Source organism: Engystomops pustulosus, chromosome 5 (assembly GCF_040894005.1).
Source record: "Engystomops pustulosus chromosome 5, aEngPut4.maternal, whole genome shotgun sequence".
Taxonomy (NCBI): domain Eukaryota; kingdom Metazoa; phylum Chordata; class Amphibia; order Anura; family Leptodactylidae; genus Engystomops; species Engystomops pustulosus.
This window is the reverse complement of record NC_092415.1, coordinates 23,015,654-23,038,739: the sequence shown is the minus strand read 5'-3', so window position 1 is coordinate 23,038,739 and position 23,086 is coordinate 23,015,654. Positions and strand designations below refer to the sequence as shown.

The 23,086-nt window shown below is 45.6% G+C and overlaps 1 protein-coding gene across 1 annotated transcript; it reads right to left on the bottom strand.

The window, feature by feature from the left end:
- Positions 1-21,673: 21,673 nt before the first annotated feature.
- On the bottom strand, positions 21,674-22,156 carry LOC140134100 (large ribosomal subunit protein uL11-like). The gene has a single exon (XM_072154733.1). It carries the CDS (start codon positions 22,040-22,042, stop codon positions 21,674-21,676), a length of 369 nt encoding a protein of 122 aa, XP_072010834.1. The 5' UTR covers positions 22,043-22,156.
- Between the last annotated feature and the right edge of the window lie 930 nt (positions 22,157-23,086).

Genomic DNA, 23,086 nt, shown 5'->3' with positions numbered 1-23,086 from the left:
TAACCCCCTCACATACTACTGTACATAACCCCCTCACATACTACTGTACATAGCCCCCTCACATACTACTGTACATAACCTCCTCACATACTACTGTACATAACCTCCTCACATACTACTGTACATAGCCTCCTCACATACTACTGTATATACCCCCCTCACATACTACTGTACATAACCGCCTCACATACTACTGTACATAAACTCCTCACATACTACTGTACATAAACTCCTCACATACTACTGTACATAGCCCCCTCAAATACTACTGTACATAACCCCCTCACATACTACTGTACATAAACTCCTCACATATTACTGTACATAACCTCCTCACATACTACTGTACATAAACTCCTCACATATTACTGTACATGTGAATAAAGTTCCTCGACCGAAAACATTAAACGATTATAGACCAATAGCGCTGACCCCGGTGGTCATGAAAATCTTAGAAAGACTGGTTATGCGGCATTTATCCAGTGTAGTGAAGGATTTTGTAGACCCACTACAATATGCATATCGGCGTGGGCTGGGAGTTGATGATGCATTAATTAATCTGTTACATAGAGTATGTGCTCATCTAGAATCCCCCAAAACAGAGGTACGTTTGACTTTTTTTGACTTTAGCAGTGCATTTAATACGATCATTCCAGCATTGCTAGAATCGAAGCTGCAGCTTATGCAGATAGAACCGACTATGATTAAATGGCTGATGAGTTATCTGCGCTGCAGACCACAGAGGGTTAGGTTGGGTGACACATGGTCTGATGAGGTGGTGTGCAGTACGGGGGCCCCCCAGGGTACTGTGTTAGCTCCCTTCTTGTTTATTCTATACACCTCTGATTTTAGGAAAAATGATCCGGCCTGTTTTCTACAGAAATACTCGGATGATTCGGTACTGGTGGGCTGTATCACAGAGGGGGATGATAGTGAATATCGAGAGTCAGTGAATACTTTTACTGAATGGTGCAGCTTAAATGGTCTCGTATTAAATGTAAATAAGACGAAAGAATTGGTTATAGATTTTTCAAGGAAAAGGGGCGTTATGCCCAAACCGCTCATTATAGCAGGGACAGAAGTGGAGCAGGTTGGTAGCTATAAATATTTGGGCGTAATCATTGATAATAAATTAAGTTGGCATGAGCATATTGATAAGGTCTCTAGACGTGCTAATAGTAATCTATTCTTTTTACGTAGACTAAGAGCATTTGACATCCAGAGGACTATGTTGGTCAGTTTTTATAATACGGTAATGGTGAGCGCATTTGCATTTGCCCTAGTGGCTTGGGGCAACTGCATTTCTAGTAGGGACTGTCAAAAGATGAATAAAATAATTAAGAAAGCCTCCTCGATAGTGGGTTTACAATTTGATCGATGGGAAAAACTCGTACAGTGCGGGATATTAAGGAAATTGGAAAAAATTAGAAATAATAGAGACCATCCAATGCATGGCGTGCTGCAGGCACAGGTCAGTGGTTTTAGCTCCCGTTTTATTCTCTTGCGCTGCAGGTCGGAGAGATTTAAAAAGTCGTTTATACCGGCCGCTCTCGAGCTATCAAATACCGCAATTAGGGGTAACATAGGAATGCTTTAGAAATTAAGATTATTGGAAATATGGGTTCCATTTTATTACTTTTATAATCTATTTAACTAATTATTTACCTTGTGTATTGGTGTTTTTACTCTGTCTTATTGTATATGTGTTCTTTTTATGTGAGTTTTTTTATATATGTGCTGTCTGTCAATTTTATGTATTGCTGAGGTGACACTTTAAATGCCCTTCTGGGATAATAAAGTATTATTATTATTACATAGCCCCCTCACATACTACTGTACATAGCCCCCTCACATACTACTGTACATAACCTCCTCACATATTACTGTACATAACCCCCTCACATACTACTGTACATAACCGCCTCACATACTACTGTACATAATCCCCTCACATACTACTGTACATAACCGCCTCACATACTACTGTACATACCCCCCTCACATACTACTGTACATAACCCCCTCACATACTACTGTACATAACCCCCTCACATACTAATGTACATAACCCCCTCACATACTACTTTAAATAACCTCCTCACATACTACTGTACATAACCTCCTCACATACTACTGTACATAACCTCCTCACATACTACTGTACATAACCCCCTCACATATTACTGTACATAACCTCCTCACATACTACTGTACATAACCTGCTCACATACTACTGTACATAACCCCCTCACATACTACTGTACACAGCCCCCCACATACTACTGTACATAATCCCCTCACATATTACTGTACATAACCTCCTCACATACTACTGTACATAACCCCCTCACATACTACTGTACATAACCCCCTCACACACTACTGTACATAACCCCCTCACATACTACTGTTCATAAACTCCTCACATACTACTGTACATAACCTCCTCACATACTTCTGTACACAACCCCCTCACATACTACTGTACATAACCCCCTCACATACTACTGTACATAACCCCCTCACACACTACTGTACATAACCCCCTCACATACTACTGTTCATAAACTCCTCACATACTACTGTACATAACCTCCTCACATACTACTGTACATAACCTCCTCACATACTACTGTACATAGCCCCCTCACATACTACTGTACATAGCCCCCTCACATACTACTGTACATAACCTCCTCACATACTACTGTACATAACCCCTCACATACTACTGTACATAACCTCCTCACATACTACTGTACATAACCCCTCACATACTACTGTACATACCCCCTCACATACTACTGTACATAACCTCACATACTACTGTACATAACCTCACATACTACTGTACAAACCTCCTCACATACTACTGTACATAACCCCCTCACATACTACTGTACATAACCCCCCCTCACATACTACTGTACATAACCTCCTCACATACTACTGTACATAAACTCCTCACATATTACTGTACATAACCTCCTCACATACTACTGTACATAACCTCCTCACATACTACTGTACATAGCCCCTTACATACTACTGTACATACCCCCCTCACATACTACTGTACATAACCTCCTCACATACTACTGTACATAAACTCCTCACATATTACTGTACATACCCCTCTCACATACTACTGTACATAGCCCCCTCACATACTACTGTACATAACCTCCTCACATACTACTGTACATAACCGCCTCACATACTACTGTACATAAACTCCTCACATACTACTGTACATAGCCCCCTCAAATACTACTGTACATAACCCCCTCACATACTACTGTACATAAACTCCTCACATATTACTGTACATAGCCCCCTCACATACTACTGTACATAGCCCCCTCACATACTACTGTACATAACCTCCTCACATATTACTGTACATAACCCCCTCACATACTACTGTACATAACCGCCTCACATACTACTGTACATAATCCCCTCACATACTACTGTACATAACCCCCTCACATGCTACTGTACATACCCCCCTCACATACTACTGTACATAACCCCCTCACATACTACTGTACATAACCCCCTCACATACTAATGTACATAACCCCCTCACATACTACTTTAAATAACCTCCTCACATACTACTGTACATAACCTCCTCACATACTACTGTACATAACCTCCTCACATACTACTGTACATAACCCCCTCACATATTACTGTACATAACCTCCTCACATACTACTGTACATAACCTCCTCACATACTACTGTACATAACCCCCTCACATACTACTGTACATAACCCCCTCACATACTACTGTACATAATCCCCTCACATATTACTGTACATAACCTCCTCACATACTACTGTACATAACCCCCTCACATACTACTGTACATAACCCCCTCACATACTACTGTACATAACCCCCTCACACACTACTGTACATAACCCCCTCACATACTACTGTTCATAAACTCCTCACATACTACTGTACATAACCTCCTCACATACTTCTGTACACAACCCCCTCACATACTACTGTACATAACCCCCTCACATACTACTGTACATAACCCCCTCACATACTACTGTACATAACCCCCTCAAACACTACTGTACATAACCCCCTCACATACTACTGTTCATAAACTCCTCACATACTACTGTACATAACCTCCTCACATACTACTGTACACAACCCCCTCACATACTACTGTACATAGCCCCCTCACATACTACTGTACATAACCTCCTCACATACTACTGTACATAACCCCTCACATACTACTGTACATAACCTCCTCACATACTACTGTACATAACCCCTCACATACTACTGTACATACCCCCTCACATACTACTGTACATAACCTCACATACTACTGTACATAACCTCACATACTACTGTACAAACCTCCTCACATACTACTGTACATAACCCCCTCACATACTACTGTACATAACCCCCCCTCACATACTACTGTACATAACCTCCTCACATACTACTGTACATAAACTCCTCACATATTACTGTACATAACCTCCTCACATACTACTGTACATAACCTCCTCACATACTACTGTACATAGCCCCTTACATAATACTGTACATAACCCTCTCACATACTACTGTACATAACCTCCTCACATACTACTGTATATACCCCCCTCACATACTACTGTACATAACCTCCTCACATACTACTGTACATACCCCCTCACATACTACTGTACATAACCCCTCACATACTACTGTACATAACCTCCTCACATACTACTGTACATAACCCCTCACATACTACTGTACATACCCCCTCACATACTACTGTACATAACCTCACATACTACTGTACATAACCTCACATACTACTGTACAAACCTCCTCACATACTACTGTACATAACCCCCTCACATACTACTGTACATAACCCCCCCTCACATACTACTGTACATAACCTCCTCACATACTACTGTACATAAACTCCTCACATATTATAACAAGCCCCAAAGCAACTAGCGAAGGGGCTGAGGACTGTAGGGGGTGGTTTCTAGCCTTCTGGTAGGCTGGTGGGGCTTGCCCCTTTACCCCTCCCATGTGAGGTCACAGGAGGTGGTGTTTGGGGGCGGGTAAGGTCCCGCCCGGTGGTTTTATAAAGTCCGAGAGCACGTGGGGGGGGCCTCTTTCCTTCTGCCCCCTGGACCGAAGAGGCGGCTGTAACACTGAGCATGCGTAACACACTGAGCTTTACACAGTGAATACATCTGTATTACACTGTGTAAGGTGTAGAATAACTTGAACAGGCAATACTTAGAAACATTATTGGACCCAGTTGCTGAACGCCGTAAAAACAAACCCGAAAAACTCGATAAAAATGTAAATTTTTCATATAATCTCTTCACAAAAATGTTCTAATACATGATCAAAAAAAAAAAAAAAAAATGAGCGCCAAAATGGAATCAATTGGAAAGACAACTCAACATGTAAAAAATAAGCCCTCCATACATTCAAGAGTTAATAAAATCCCATCAAGAAGCCAATGACCCACTAAAATGTAGCACGGAAGTTATAGCTCAGTTGGTTTAGTCGCTGCATCATTATTGTTTATGGACACTGCGGTTTCTAGGTTCAAATCCCAGTCAGAATAATTTTTTATTTGTAAAGTGCATCGCTTGTCGCAATAAATAAGCCCTTATATGTCCAAATTGCCTAAAAACTAAAAAAAAAAAAAAAAAAAAAAAATGAAAATAAAGATTGTATAGCCAATAAAAAGTGACAATGCATAATCTGCGCTGAATGGCGCAACTTCCCTTCGATGCCCTGGCGTGTGCCCGTACAGCAGTCACCACCACATATGGGGGATTGCTATACGCGGGGGGGTTTGGGTATCAAATTTTGTGGAGCGTTTTGGTATTTTATCCACTGAGAATTTCTTCATTTTTTGAAAGACACATTAATTTAGCCAAAAATATGTACTTTCATAATTGTATCCGATTTTGTTTTAACCCCCGTAAAACAATTAAAGGGTTAACAAACTTCATAAAAGTTGTTTCACATACACTGAGGGGTGTAGTTTCTATAATGGGATAATTTATGGGGTTTTCCTTTATTTAGTGATTTGAAACCAGAGCAGGTCCCTCAGGATTTTGCGGTTTTTTATGAAAATGTAAAAAATCGCACCTAACGTTCAAAGCCCCAGAACATCTTATAAAATCAGAGTATGTATAAAAAACCACGGAGACATAAAGTAAACATTCGGTGAGTGTTTGTTACTAAGTTTGTTTTGCGGTTATGTCGATGTGTGGTCAAAGTAGAACATTTTGAAGTCCGAAAATCGAGAATTTTTTCCAAATTTTCACCAAGTATCTGATTTTCTCTAAAATAAATGCCAAACATTCCACCAACTAACATGAAGTACAAGGGGTCACAAGTAAACAATTTTAAATCACTTGGATATTTTAAAGCGTTTCATAGTTATGTCCACTTATAGGGGCACAGGGCAGATTTGGAAAAATGGCCCGTGTCAGGAAGGTAAAAAGTGGCTTCAGCGTTAAGGGGTTAATGTCAGTAGGATAATCCTGGGCAGCACTTAAGGCACTTCTCACCCCATCCACTGCATCAGGATAGCCACCAGCCCACCGCTATGTTGGTTAATGTGGTAGTTTAATTTCTTTCAATCCAGTATTAGCACTGGAGAAGGTCGGGAAGAGGTTTCCCCGGGTAGGACGGCCGGTCCCTTATAGAACCGCCAGGCTTACTTCCCAAAAGGAGCCCGGAAAGTTCAGATTAATCTACCACCTGTCTTTTCCCAAAGGTCCCTCGGTCTATGACGCTATATACGAGGTGGTGGCGGTTACGTTCGTCTCCTTTAATAGGGCGGTGGACTTGCAGAGAAAGATGGAAGTGTCCAAAACTCTCCATAACTAGTTACGAGCTTTTGCGGTCTCGGTCCCTGGTTTTGGGTAAATGTAGTAACTTAAAGTCGGTAAAGGATAATCCTGGGTTGCGTAAAAAGGCACATCTCACCCCGGATAACTAGTCCCTTGCAGGAAGTCTTGTGGGTTTTGCAGGTATGTCTTCGAGTAGTTAATAGGTCAGGCATCCTATTCACAGCTGCTATAAAGAGAGCAAGGAAAGTCCTGGTTATCACAATACATGATGTCCCTGGGAGGAGTGACGTTTAGGCATGAGAATCTGCAGGGGATAACCACCATCTCTTATTATGCGACGGGGTCCATCTCAATTCCATTGAGGTGAATATTTTAGAATATTTTCCTTCTCGGCCTGCGGGAGCAGGCTGAGATGTCCATGGCCTTGGTCTGTGTGGGGGGTCGCAGCCGGTGGTAGGAGGGAGGAGGCTGCTCCGTGGCGGAAGTTACACAGGCCCTAAGGCGCTGGAAGATGCCCACATGCCGGCTGCAGGGACGCAGCCGCCATTTCGGGCGAAGTTGGTTCTCAAGATTTTGAAGATGCCAAGCGGGCCTAGCAAGTTGGGAAATGTTTTAATTTATAACGTTATTTAATTATTTATCTTAGTTGTTAATAAACGCTGTGGCCTTCCCACATTACCCAAACATTTAGTTTCCCGGTCTGTTGATGGGTGGTTAGTCTAGGTACACGGTCAAGTACCAGACGGTTGGGTGGTTAGTCTAGGTACACGGTCAAGTACCAGACGGTTGGGTGGTTAGTGTAGGTACACGGTCAAGTACCAGACGGTTGGGTGGTTAGTCTAGGTACACGGTCAAGTACCAGACGGATGGAAGGTTTATCAAAGTACAAGGTCAAGTACCAGACGGTTGGATGGTTTATCAAGGTACAAGGTCAGGTACCAGACGGTTGGATGGTTGATCAAGGTACAAGGTCAAGTACCAAACGGTTGGATGGTTGATCAAGGTACAAGGTCAAGTACCAGACGGTTGGATGGTTTATCAAGGTACAAGGTCAAGTACCAAACGGTTGGATGGTTGATCAAGGTACAAGGTCAAGTACCAAACGGTTGGATGGTTGATCAAGGTACAGGGGCAAGTACCAAATTTAAGGTTTGGGTTTGTTAATCCCTGCAGTCTAACAAGCCCCAAAGCAACTAGCGAAGGGGCTGAGGACTGTAGGGGGTGGTTTCTAGCCTTCTGGTAGGCTGGTGGGGCTTGCCCCTTTACCCCTCCCATGTGAGGTCACAGGAGGTGGTGTTTGGGGGCGGGTAAGGTCCCGCCCGGTGGTTTTATAAAGTCCGAGAGCACGTGGGGGGGGCCTCTTTCCTTCTGCCCCCTGGACCGAAGAGGCGAGAAGTCACCCTCCCACCCTGCCCTCAGAATTATTTCTTTTCAGCTCTTCTTTCCTTGGTTCTGGCTGTTTCCTTCTGTTTTCCTACAGTTGTCACAGCGAAGGCGGAAGTTACACAGGCCCTAAGGCGCTGGAAGATGCCCACATGCCGGCTGCAGGGACGCAGCCGCCATTTCGGGCGAAGTTGGTTCTCAAGATTTTGAAGATGCCAAGCGGGCCTAGCAAGTTGGGAAATGTTTTAATTTATAACGTTATTTAATTATTTATCTTAGTTGTTAATAAACGCTGTGGCCTTCCCACATTACCCAAACATTTAGTTTCCCGGTCTGTTGATGGGTGGTTAGTCTAGGTACACGGTCAAGTACCAGACGGTTGGGTGGTTAGTCTAGGTACACGGTCAAGTACCAGACGGTTGGGTGGTTAGTGTAGGTACACGGTCAAGTACCAGACGGTTGGGTGGTTAGTCTAGGTACACGGTCAAGTACCAGACGGATGGAAGGTTTATCAAAGTACAAGGTCAAGTACCAGACGGTTGGATGGTTTATCAAGGTACAAGGTCAGGTACCAGACGGTTGGATGGTTGATCAAGGTACAAGGTCAAGTACCAAACGGTTGGATGGTTGATCAAGGTACAAGGTCAAGTACCAGACGGTTGGATGGTTTATCAAGGTACAAGGTCAAGTACCAAACGGTTGGATGGTTGATCAAGGTACAAGGTCAAGTACCAAACGGTTGGATGGTTGATCAAGGTACAGGGGCAAGTACCAAATTTAAGGTTTGGGTTTGTTAATCCCTGCAGTCCTGTACATAACCTCCTCACATACTACTGTACATAACCTCCTCACATACTACTGTACATAGCCCCTTACATACTACTGTACATAACCCTCTCACATACTACTGTACATAACCTCCTCACATACTACTGTATATACCCCCCTCACATACTACTGTACATAACCTCCTCACATACTACTGTACATAGCCCCTCACATACTACTGTACATAACCCCCTCACATACTACTGTACATAACCGCCTCACATACTACTGTACATACCCCCCTCACATACTACTGTACATAACTTCCTCACATACTACTGTACATAACCTCCTCACATACTACTGTACATAACCCCTCACATACTACTGTACATAACCCCTCACATATTACTGTACATAACCTCCTCACATACTACTGTACATAACCCCCTCACATACTACTGTACATACCCCCCTCACATACTACTGTACATAACCTCCTCACATACTACTGTACATAGCCCCTCACATACTACTGTACATAACCTCCTCACATACTACTGTACATAACCCCCTCACATACTACTGTACATAACCTCTTCACATACTACTGTACATACCCCCCCACATACTACTGTACAAAACCCCCTCACATACTACTGTACATAACCCCCTCACATACTACTGTACATAACATCCTCACATACTACTGTACATAACCCCCTCACATACTAATGTACATAACCCTCTCATATATATTACTGTACATAGCCCCCTCACATACTACTGTACATAACTTCCTCACATACTACTGTACATAACCCTCTCATATATATTACTGTACATAGCCCCCTCACATACTACTGTACATAACCTCCTCACATACTACTATACATAACCCCTCACATACTACTATACATAACCCCTCACATACTACTGTACATAACCTCCTCACATACTACTGTACATAACCCCCTCACATACTACTGTACATAACCCCCTCACATACAACTGTACATACCCCCTCACATACTACTGTACATAACCTCCTCACATACAACTGTACATAACCTCCTCACATACTACTGTACATAACCCCCTCACATACTACTGTACATAACCCCCTCACATACTACTGTACATAACCTCCTCACATACTACTGTACATAACCCCCTCACATACTACTGTACATAACCTCCTCACATACTACTGTACATAACCCCCTCACATACTAATGTACATAACCTCCTCACATACTACTGTACATAACCCCCTCACGCGGGGAGAGGAGGAGGAGGTGATCGCAGCTCACCCCCGCCCCTCTCCATAGGGATACATGGCGCACGGCGCCGTAACAGGGGAAAAGATAGGACATGTCTTATCTTTTCCCGGGCAACGGAGCGGTACGGTGCCGTACGTGTGCTGCACCATACCGCTCCTGCACGGTGTTGTGAACTCATAGAGGTGTATGGGGGACGTATATCAGCCGTATATACGTCCCCCATACATGTGTGTGAATGTAGCCTTGTACGGTAAAGGCTCGTTCAAATAGGCGTGTCCACAAACAATGGGGGATTATCTAATATGTCTACTACAGAATTCTGTCGTAGTTTTCACAAAAAAACTGTCTGCACCACATTTATAAAGCCAGTTTTCTGGCTCTTCTACGACAAGCTTGACAAAAGGGACATGGCCTCTGACAAAAAGGTCCGTGCGCCAAAAATACTGCTGACCCGACAGAATTTTGTCCTAGTTTTCTGGCATAAAGTAAGCCAAGTAATAGGAGGTGCAGAGTACGACCAGACAGTCTTATACTAGGACAGATTTATCACCCAGCACTAGACTCTAATATGGATCTGGTGCAGAATAAGTCTAGTCTACCTCTGCCCCTAAGGACACTTGCCCCAATGAGTTTAGACCCTACTGTATCTGCATGCATTTTTTTCATGTCCGTATGTCATCTGTTTTTTTTTTAACATGCACGAAAAAAACCTGATGGGTTTCTTGGGCTGGGTTCACACCACGTTTATTTTGTATACGCTGAGCGTATATGTCAGGGCAGCACCTGACGTATACGCTTAGCGTATACATTGACAAATAGTGGCAGACAGAGGTATAGTTGTTGCCTACCTCTGGCCACTTTACTCCCTGTCCGTCAAAAAATTCAGAATGAAAATACCTAGCAAGCTACATCTTTTTATCCTCCGGCTGGCGTGGAATAAACGTTGTGCGGCACCCTGCCCGATACATCAAAAGGCTGAAGCCTCCTGATGTATCTCACTGCAACAACGCAGCTGCGGGGCTATCATACTCCGGTTTATGATAAATATCCCCCACTGTTTCTATGTGTATTATAATGGGAAGCTATAGAGAAATCGGCCAAGAGAATTGCGTGCTTGCGCAAGTCTGGTTCATTCTTGGATGCAATTTACAGAACCCATGAAGAATGGGACCAGATTCCTAACAACTATTTAAGGAAGGAGATCAAAACCATAACAGTTCAATTGTTAGCAAATACGAATGAAATGTGTCTCTCTCTGTCATTGTTCTGCCATTTGGGAAATATAAATAATTTTCATAATCCTTATTGTAAGTAAATGGGAAACTTTTATTCTGATTTCAAGCTGGTGAGACAACATCATATGTGTCTCTTTATATATAGGACGGCACGGTGGCTTAGTGGTTAGCATTACAGCCTTGCAGCGCTGGGGACCTGGGTTTAAGTCCCAGAGTCCACATCTGCAAAGAGTTTGTATGTTCTCTCCGTGTTTGTGTGGGTCTCCTCCGGGTCCTCCAGTTTCCTCCCACACTCCTAAAACATACTGGTAGGTTGATTAGATTGTGTGCCCCATTGGGGACAGAGAAATTGCCAAATCAGTCCATCTATTTATAGTAGGTACAGTCACTTTTGCCTGCATGACTCTATTTCCAGGAGGAATAACGGAGGGGTAACACAGCAGAGTTCTGAGGAAACGCTGTCCTGGAATTGCTACTTTATGGAATTAAAATAGTTAACAGACATATCCGGGGCCTTTCCCAATATGTTAGAGACATAACGATGAAACAGTTTTAATTTCTTAATTTTGATATTTTTCATTATTTTAAAAAACCTATAAAAATTGTTTTTTTTATAAATTTCTCTGCAATGTCCATGTTTCTTTTTTTTAAACAGTTTTATTGCAAAATATGCATAAAACCAGATGTCACATATCTCGCATGCAAGCGAGGTAAACAATATGGGGGTAATTTACTAAGGGCCCGATTCGCGGTTTCCCGACGTGTTACCCGAATATTTCTGATTTGCGCCGATTGTACCTGAATTGCCTCGGGATTTTGGCGCACGCGATTGGATTGTGGCGCATCGGCGCTGGCATGCACGCGACGGAAATCGGGGGGCGTGGCCGAACGAAAACCCGACGTATTCGGAAAAACCGCCGCATTTAATAACCGAAAATGTGTTGCTTGGGAAGCGCTTACCTTCACCTGGTCTGGCTCGGTGTATTGCGTCGCGATCAGATGCATTTCAGCGCAGCAGCGCCACCTGGTGGACGGCGGAGGAACTACCATCATAAATCCCGTCCGGACCCGAATCCTGTTCAGAGAACGCGCCGCTGGATCGTGAATGGGCCGGGTAAGTATATCTGCCCCTTTATGTCTTGGTAAAGAAATACTTTTATACATATATCAAGTGCTATCATTAGGAAATAAATAGAGATGAGCGAGCACTAAAATGCTCGGGTACTCGTTATTCGAGACGAACTTTTCCCGATGCTCAAGTGCTCGTCTCGAATAACGAACCCCATTGAAGTCAATGGGAGACTCGAGCATTTTTCAAGGGGACCAAGGCTCTGCACAGGGAAGCTTGGCCAAACACCTGGGAACCTCAGAAAAGGATGGAAACACCACGGAAATGGACAGGAAACAGCAGGGGCAGCATGCATGGATGCCTCTGAGGCTGCCTAATCGCACCATTATGCCAAAATTATGGGCAACAGCATGGCCATGACAGAGTGACAGAATGAAGCTAGATAGCATCTAAAACATCCAATAATTGACCCTGACACTATAGGGGACGGCATGCAGAGGCAGCGGCAGCAGCGGCAGGCTAGAGAGTGTCATGGCGACATACCCTAAATGGACTCAGGTTTCACCAAAGGAGGTGAAATGATTTCCTATGTGAACAAAAGGTTGACGGTATATTTAGTCGATAACACAGCATGGTGGCGACATAGTGATCAAGTTCCATAACGTATCTGGTGAAACACCCGTAAAGTGAGCCTGACACAGCTCGTTTGATAAAGGGACGACATGGGGAGGCAGCCATGGAGACGACTTCCATGATTAAGAGTGACTACTGGGGCATCCATATTGTTTCTATGATTGAAACTTCAGGTCTCCAGCATGGTGACAGATGGGACGAGTTCCTCTATGTATCTGGTGAAACACCTGAAAATTCTGCCTGACACAGCTCGTTTGATAAGGGGATGATGTGCTGCATATCCTCTCGTGCTCCAGCATCTGGGGTATAGACAGTTGAAAGTTGCACATGGAGACATTGGTGGACGCTGTGGAGGATCGTGGAGGCGAAATGGACAGGAAACAGCAGGGGCAGCATGCATGGATGCCTCTGAGGCTGCCTAATCGTGGGATGGAGCTGGCGGTCCGCTGCCAGGCGAGCTTTCGCCTGTCCAAGCCCCTGTCTCTCGGCTCCTCCCCACCCAAAATGGGCCTGGGGGCCAGAAGCGTTTACTTTGAAAAAATTATAATTTTCAAAGCAGGCGGGGTCATTTGAATATTTCACCTAGGAATAATGGAATAGCATAGTGGTTCTATTTTTAATTGTTTTTCGGAAATGGTTCCATGATTAAGAGCGACAGTATGGGGCATCCACTATGTATCTGGTGAAACACCTGAAAATTCTGCCTGACACAGCTCGTTTGATAAGGGGACCATGTATGGAGGCAGTGAACTAGTAGTAGATTAAAGGTGCTGCAGTTAAAACTATGTTAGTTGGATCTTGGGATGGAGCTGGCGCTCCGCTGCCAGGCGAGCTTTCGCCAATCCAAGCCCCTGTCTATCGGCTACTCCCCAAACAGCACTTCTAAGAACCTTTTGTATAAGATCAAGTGTAGTAGCGTTCTTATAAGTTTGGGTTATGGCGGGTGAGGGGAATGTAAACAGATGCGCAAGAAGCGCTGAAATAATATCGGTAAATGATAAAAGTTTGCCAGTATATTTTGTGGATTACACAGCAGGGTGGCGACAAAGTTAACAAGTTTGATGTGGAAGCCATGAAAACAACCCAAAATTCTGCCTGACACAGTTCGTTTGATAAGGAGACCATGTATGGAGGCAGCTATGGCGATGACGTGTGAAGGTAGCAATGGAGACAACGTGTGGAGCCAGCTAAAAAGACGACATGTGGAGGCTGCTATGGAGACAATTTAATTTGGATAGTGCCTGTATGTGGCAGTCCAAAAAAGTTTTCAAACCAGAGGAGCAGGTAGGTGGTCCTCCAGAAAAATTAAATAGATTGAGTGCCTGTATGTGGCAGTCCAAAAAAGTTTTCAAACCAGAGGAGCAGGTAGGTGGTCCTCCAGAAAAATTAAATAGATTGAGTGCCTGTATGTGGCACTCCCAAAAATTGCTTAAAACAGAGGACCGGGTAGGTGGCCCTCCAGAAAGATTAAATACATAGAGTGCTATAGCTAGAGCCAGTTGGCCCTGGCAAAAAATAGCCAGTTTCCTCTGCTTTAGTGTACAAAGAGGAGGAGAAGGAGGACAATGAGGAGGAGGAGTGCATACATTATTCAGGTTGAGCTTCTTTCACCTGGTGGAGAATGAAAATCCGCAGAAATCCAGGCTTTATTCATCTTGATAAGCGTCAGCCTGTCAGCGCTGTCAGTCGACAGGTGTGTACGCTTATCGGTGATGATGCCACCAGCTGCACTGAAAACCCGCTCGAACAACACGCTAGCGGCAGGGCAGGCAAGAACCTCCAAGGCGTACAGCGCCAGTTCGTGCCACATGTCCAGCTTTGAAACCCAGTAGTTGTAGGGAGCTGTGTGATCATTTAGGACGATGGTATGGTCAGCTACGTACTCCCTCACCATCTTTCTGTAAAGATCAGCCCTACTCTGCCGAGACTGGGGACAGGTGACAGTGTCTTGCTGGGGTGACATAAAACTGGCAAAGGCCTTGTAAAGCGTACCCCTGCCAGTGCTGGACAAGCTGCCTGCTCGCCTACTCTCCCTCGCTACTTGTCCCGCAGAAGTACGCCCTCTGCCGCTAGCGCTGTCAGAAGGGAAATACTGTTTCAGCTTGTGCACCAGGGCCTGCTGGTATTCATGCATTCTCACACTCCTTTCCTCTCCAGGGATGAGAGTGGAAAGATTTTGCTTGTACCGTGGGTCCAGGAGAGTGAATACCCAGTAATCGGTGCTGGAATAAATTCTTTGAACGTGAGGGTCACGGGATAGGCAGCCTAGCATGAAATCTGCCATATGCGCCAGAGTTCCAACGTGCAAGAATTCACTCCCCTCACTGGCCTGACTGTCCATTTCCTCCTCCTCCAACTCCTCCAACTCCCCTTCTTCTGCCCATACACGCTGAACAGTGAAGGACTGAACAATGGTCCCCTCTTCTGTCTCGCCAACATTCTCCTCCTCTTCTTCCTCATCCTCCTCCACCTCCTCCGGTATCTTGTGACGAGCGCAAAGCTTCTGACTTCATGCTGACCAGAGAGTTTTTCAACAGACCAAGCAGCGGGATGGTGAGGCTGATGATGGCGGCATCGCCACTGACCATCTGTGTTGACTCCTCAAAGTTACTCAGCACCTGACAGATATCAGACATCCATGTCCACTCCTCATTGTAGACTTGAGGAAGCTGACTGACCTGACTACCAGTTCTGGTGGAAGTTGACATCTGGTAGTCTACAATCACTCTGCGCTTCTGGTAAACTCTGGATAACATGGTTAATGTTGAATTCCACCTCGTGGGCACGTCGCACAACAGTCGGTGAGCAGGCAGTTGGAGGCGGCGCTGCGCTGCCCTGAGAGTGGCAGCATCTGTGCTGGACTTCCTGAAATGCGCACAGATGCGGCGCACCTTCGTGAGCAAATCAGACAGATTGGGGTATGTCTTGAGAAAACGCTGAACTATGAGATTTAACACATGGGCCAGGCATGGCACATGTGTCAGTCTGCCGAGTTGCAGAGCCGCCACCAGGTTACGGCCGTTGTCACACACAACCATGCCTGGCTTCAGGTTCAGCGGTGCCAGCCACAGATCAGTCTGCGCCGTGATGCCCTGTAATAGCTCTTGGGCGGTGTGCCTTTTATCGCCTAGGCTCAGCAGTTTGACCACCGCCTGCTGTCGCTTAGCGACGGCACTGCTGCTGTGCCTAGAGCTACCGACGGATGGCGCCATACCCACGGATGGTAATTTGGAGGAGGAGGTGGAGGAGGGGTGGGAGGAGGCATAGTAGGCCTTTGAGACCTGGACTGAGGTAGGCCCCGCAATCCTCGGCGTCGGCAGTATATGACCAGCCCCAGGGTCAGACTCGGTCCCAGTCTCCACCAAGTTAACTCAATGTGCCGTCAGCGATATATAGTGGCCCTGCCCGGCATCACTCGTCCACGTGTCCGTGGTCAGGTGGACCTTGTCAGAAACGGCGTTGGTCAGGGCACGGATGATGTTCTCTGACACGTGCTTGTGCAGGGCTGGGACAGCACATCGGGAAAAGTAGTGGCGGCTGGGGACCGAATACCGAGGGGCGGCCGCCGCCATGAGGTTTCGAAAGGCTCGGTCTCTACCAGCCTATAGGGCAGCATCTCCAGGCTAAGCAACTTGGAGATGTGGACGTTGAGGGCTTGGGCATGTGGGTGGGTGGGTTGCGCTATACTTCCTTTTGCGCTCCAGCGTCTGGGGTATGGAGAGCTGAACGCTGGTGGATGCTGTGGAGGATCGTGGAGGCGAAGATGGGGTTTTCGCACGGGAGGTGTTTGGGCCGTGGTCCTGGGCAGGGGGCTGACTAGCAGATGACACAGGGGAAGGAGCAGTGGTGTGCCCGGCCGGAGGTGAACGGGCTTGGTGCCATTGAGTGGGGTGTTTAGCATTCATATGCCTGCGCATACTGGTGGTAGTTAAGCTAGTAGTGGTGGAACCCCTGCTGATCCTGGTTTGGCAAAGGTTGCACACCACAGTCCGTCGGTCATCCGGTGTTTCTTTAAAGAACCTCCAGACTTCTGAAAATCTAGCCCTCACCACGGGAGCTTGACTACGGGCAACATTTGGCGCTGATGCACCAGCTCTGGCCCTGCCTCTCCGTCTGGCCCCACCACTGCCTCTTCCAACCTGTTCTGCTATAGGACTCGCCTCCGTCTCAGAAGCACTGTGTTCACCCGGCCTATCATCCCAGCTTGGGTCTGTCACCTCATCATCCTCCGATCCCTCAGTCTGCTCCCCCCTCGGACTTCCTGCCCTGACAACAACTTCACCACTGTCTGACAACTGTGTCTCCTCATCGTCCGACACCTCTTTACACACTTCTTCCACTACGTCAATAATGTCATCATCACCCACAGACTGCGACCGGTGGAAAACCTGGGCATCGGAAAATTGCTCAGCAGCAACCGGACAAGTGGTTTGTGACTGTGGCAAGGGTCCAGAAAACAGTTCCTCAGAGTATGCCGGTTCAAATGCCAAATTTTGCTGGGAGGGGGCAGACTGGGGGGAAGGAGGCTGAGGTGGAGGAGCTGGAGGAGTGCTGACTGGTGGACACATGGGTGGACTGCGTGGAAGACTGACTGGTGGACAAATGGCTAGAAGCATTGTCCGCAATACACGACATCACCTCTTCGCACTGTTCTGGCCTCAACAGTGCTCTACCACGAGTCCCAGTAACTTTAGACATGATGAACCTAGGGAGTGTAGCTCTGCTGCGTTCCCCTGCTCCCTCATCAGCAGGTGGTGTCTCACCCCGCCCAGGACCACGGCCTCTAGTTGGACGCCCACGTCCACGCCCTCGTCCTCTACCCCTAGCCCTCGGGTTAAACATTTTCAAAATTAAAGTGTAAACTTCAAATTTTTTGGTGTTTTTTGTGTTTTTTTTTTTAACAAAACAATGCTATCCTATTGCTATGGCTAGTTTCTAACCTACACTGACAGCACACAACTGGATTTTGTGCTGTGCCAGATGACTTTGAGTTATAAGATAAATAAACGTAAAAAATAAATAAATCAGCAGACTCTGCCTAATTCTAATCAAACCCCTAATAAATTGTCCCACTTCGGTGTTTGAGGTGGATATGTGTGTCACTAAGAGCTAAACACAAGTCTCCCAGCAAATTCCTCACAATATGGTACTAGCTGCACTACTAATGCCAGCAAGCCCAGCCACAAGCAAACCAAAAAAAAAGGAAAATATAACGCTATTGTAGGCCTAAGTAAGCCGTTGGGGTTCTCCTATGGCTATTTTCTAGCCTACACTGAAAGCACACTGCTTTGCCAGATTATTGTGAGTTCTAAAAAGAAATAAACGTAAAAATAAATAAATCAGCAGACTCTGCCTAATTCAAATCAAACCCCTAATAAATTGTCCCACTTCGGTGTTTGAGGTGGATATGTGTGTCACTAAGAGCTAAACACAAGTCTCCCTGCAAATTCCTCACAATATGGTACTAGCTGCACTACTAATAGCAGCAAGCCCAGCCACAAGCAAACCAAAAAAAAGTAAAATAAAACGTTATTGTAGCCCTAAGAAGGGCTGTTGGGTTCTTGTAGAATCACTCCTGCCTAACACTATTCTAATAGAACACCCTAACGCTTTCCCTGACCAGCAGCAGCTCTCTCCCTAGCGGCATCCAGACACAGAATGATCCGAGCAGCGCGGGCAGGGGCTAGTCTATCCCAGGGTCTCCTAATCTGGCCAGCCAACCACTGCTATCGACGTGTAAGGGTACCACGTCATGCTGGGTGGAGTGCAGAGTCTCCTGGCTTGTGATTGGCTCTGTTTCTGGCCGCCAAAAAGCAAAACGGCGGGAGCTGCCATTTTCTCGAGCGGGCGAAGTATTCGTCCGAGCAACGAGCAGTTTCGAGTACCCTAATGCTCGGACGAGTATGTTCGCTCATCTCTAGAAATAAACAATCAGGAACTCTAACATGAGTTCCAGCAGACAGTACCATAATAAACATAACTAACAGGTTGATTTCCATCTGTGCTTCTAGTGACTTGTCCGCAATAAGCAAACACTTTATTATTAAACGTCCACTCAAAGTTAAGATACACTATCTATTTATACTAGAGACCAAATTATCCGGGGTGTATAATGTAAGTGTGGATTTACACCAGTTTCGCCACACTTTATCAAATTTCGTTGGGCAGCCACGCTTTTTATATATTTCCTTCTCATATGGGACTATTTGATTCACTAATTGAATCCATTGAGAAAGAGATGGGGTAGAGTCACTCATCCATTTCAAAGCAATAGCCTTCCTGGCTAAAACCAGTGTCTCCCGTAGAAAGATAATTTCGTGGTGCGTCCAGGCTTCTTCATCAACAATACCAAAAAGGCAAATCGGGGGAGTCCTAGAAATTGGTTTGTTTATAACTTGAGATAACAAATTAATCACAGAGATCCAAAAAGTCTCTATACATGGGCATTCCCAATACATATGCCAGAAATCTGCTGGAAGATGCAAGCATCTTAAGCACTGGGGAGATGTCAACCGTCCCATTTTAAATAGACGTAGTGGGGTTAAATAGTTTTGGTGAATAATATACAATTGCGTAAGTTTATTATTAATAGCAGGTGAAACATATAAATGAGACTCTAGGATCTCCTGCACCAATTCGTCATCGAGTTCCGGGATTAGACTCCACCATTTGGAAATAATTGGGAGAGGTACCCTATTAACCTTCCTGTCTATGAGATAAGAGTATATAGTGGAGATGATACCACCCGGACCCTGTGATCTAATGACACCAATGAGAGGGTATGAGGAAATAGCAAGACGGGGATTGGGGAACTGTGCTTGTAACGCATGTCTCAATTGTAAGTATCCATAGAAGTGTGACCTCTGAAGTTGAAATTGTTCTTTCATTTGGTCAAAAGACAAGAAAACATCATCTTTATAAATCTCCCCTAGGGTGTAGATACCTTTAGAGCTCCACCAATCCCCCTCCTGTAGTTGTGAAAGCTGAGGTAGACTATCGTTATGCCAAAGAGGAGTTTCAGAGGGAATATTATCATGGGGGGATATTAGGGAGGCTTCTTTCCAAACGAATTTAGCTACTTTATGTATGGGCAACAATTTCATCTCTGGGTTGCTTCTTGCTAAAAGGGACCAAGGACTCACCAACCCTAAGTGATCAGCAAGCCACTTCTCAGGATATGAGAGAGGTATGTGTGTTAGCAATTGGCTTAGAAACTTCAGTTGGCCTGCCAGGTAATATAAGAAAAGATCAGGTAGAGCCATACCGGCCTGGTCTCTGGGCCTTTGCAGTTTTGCCAGTTGTAATTTTGACCTGGAGGAGCTCCAAATAAATGTAATTATCATAGAATCTAAGGATTTAAAGAAGTGTTTGGGAATTGGGTAAATATTATGTTGGAGTACGTATAAGCATTTAGGGAGTACTACCATCTTAACAAGATTTATCCTACCTGCCACTGACAAAGGAAGGGAAGACCAAGTTTTAAATTTGTCCCTAAAGTATCCCAATAGCGGAAAAACATTGACCTCTAGGGAAAATTTAGTTAATATTATCCCGAGATATTTGAATTTGTCCATAGCTAACAAATCTGTAGCCTCTGCTGGAGGAGTATTGGCCCTATCCGGAGATAGATACATTAAGCATGATTTGCTCCAATTAATTTGGAGACCGGAGTAAGACCCATTTCGTTTATTAGGACTATAGCTCTAGGGAGTGAGCCGTCCGGGTGCGACATGAACAGGAGTAGATCGTCGGTATATAGCACTAGGCGATCCTGTCCCGCTCCATGTGGCACTCCAGAATAGACAGAGTCTGTTCGTATTTTAATGTCTAGTGGTTCTATCGCCAAAGCGAAAAGGAGTGGGGAAAGTGGGCAGCCCTGCCTGGTTCCCCTCTCAAGGGTAAATGGGGTGGAGAGCAGTCCGTTAACTGACACTGATGCTTGTGGTTTTTGATAAATTATAGAGACCCATTTCCGAAATCTAGGTCCGAACCCAAATGACTGTAGTACCATCTGTAAGTAGTTCCATTCTACAGAATCAAAGGCCTTGGCCGCATCTAATGAGGCCAGGGCCCAGTCTTCTTTCACCTCTGACCCTTCCTGTAGGATTATTTGTGATCTACGCAAGTTATCTGATGTGGATCTGCCCGGAATGAAGCCCGTTTGATCTGTATGTATCAATGTGGTAATGACTTTATTTAATCGGCAGGCTAGTATTTTAGTTAAAAGTTTATAGTCAATATTTAACAAAGAGATGGGCCTATATGAACCACATTCTTGCGGGTTTTTATCAGGTTTAAGTATGACTACTATGTTAGCCATATAAAAGGAGTCTGAGAGGGACCCCTTCTCCCAGGAGGTCTGTAGCATCTGTAGCATTGATGGTAATAGGGCGTCCTTATATTGGGCCCACATTTCCAATGGGAGGCTATCAGGTCCAGAGCCCTTTCCTGTAGCCATTAATTTCAGGGCCAAAAAAGGATCTTCTCTTGTCCCTCTTGTGTTTAATGTTCTTCTGCTTCTTCCTGTCACGGGGAGGCTCCTTGAGGGCCTTGATGATCAGAGCAGAGGCAGATGGCACAACCTCAATCTGAGCCTGTCTGTTCTGGATTGTCAGCTTGACAGTGATCCTCAGCCCCTTCCAGTCACCGGTCGCCTTGGCAATGTCATCACCAACTTTCTTGGGAGACAAACCCAGAGGTCCGATCTTTGGGGCCAGAGCAGAAGTGGCTCCCACCTCCCCACCAGTGCATCTCAGGAAGACGACTTTAATTTCGTTGGGATCGAACTTAGGAGGCATGTCTGTGCCAGACTAGGGGGCTCCGCTTCACAAGTGCCGGTATCGGTGTCGGATGAACCCGGATTCGGGACGACCGAGGGCAGTTGCACCTTCACCAGCGGGAAGCGTAAAGAGAAAGAGAACTCTCCTCGGGGCTCCCGCCGGCATCTCCGGGATCGGTTGCGTCGCCGCACTGGACGCCCTGTGACGGGCGCCCGTCTCCGCCGCTCCGGGTTCGGGGATCTGAACCCGACTCCCTTTCGATAGGCCGAGGGCGACGGAGGCCATCGCCCGTCCCTTCGGAACGGCGCTCGCCTATCTCTCAGGACCGACTGACCCATGTTCAACTGCTGTTCACATGGAACCCTTCTCCACTTCGGCCTTCAAAGTTCTCGTTTGAATATTTATGCAGATATGGTCTACCAGTGGATAACCAATTCTCCTTATTAACCTCAGTGGGATTTCCGGTGTATATCGCCTCCAAATGGGCGCAACACGCCCCTAATTCTTCTTCCTCCCTACGGGCAGCTCTTTTAATGTGGGTAATTGCAGATTGTAAACATCCTCTGATATAGATTTTCAGTGCATCCCAGTATACGGAGTGCGATTCTGCCATATCATTACTCGCTAAGTATTCCTCAATTAAAGCAAGGGTTCGATCAGTGGCAGGCAGGAGGGAGAACCAAAATGGATGTATTTTACGTGGTAGTATAAGTGTGAGTTACTGGGAACCTAAGCTCAACTAGAATAGGGGTATGGTCCGAAACTCCTCTTGGCAAATGATCAGCACTATGTAGCAATGCAACAGAGCTACTATTTCCACATACATAGTCAATCCTTGAAAGAGTATCCCTCCCAGGGGTATGGCATGTGAACTCTTTCAGCTGTGGGTGCAGTAACCTCCAAAAGTCAACCCACCCAAGTTCCATCATCAGACGGGCGAGCGGGCTATGGACATCTACAGGGTCTGACCTGGGGTCACTTCTGAACCTGTCTAGGGTGGAATCGTAGGTGGCATTAAAGTCACCCATACAGAGCAGGGCAGCTTGTGGAAATTGTGCAGCG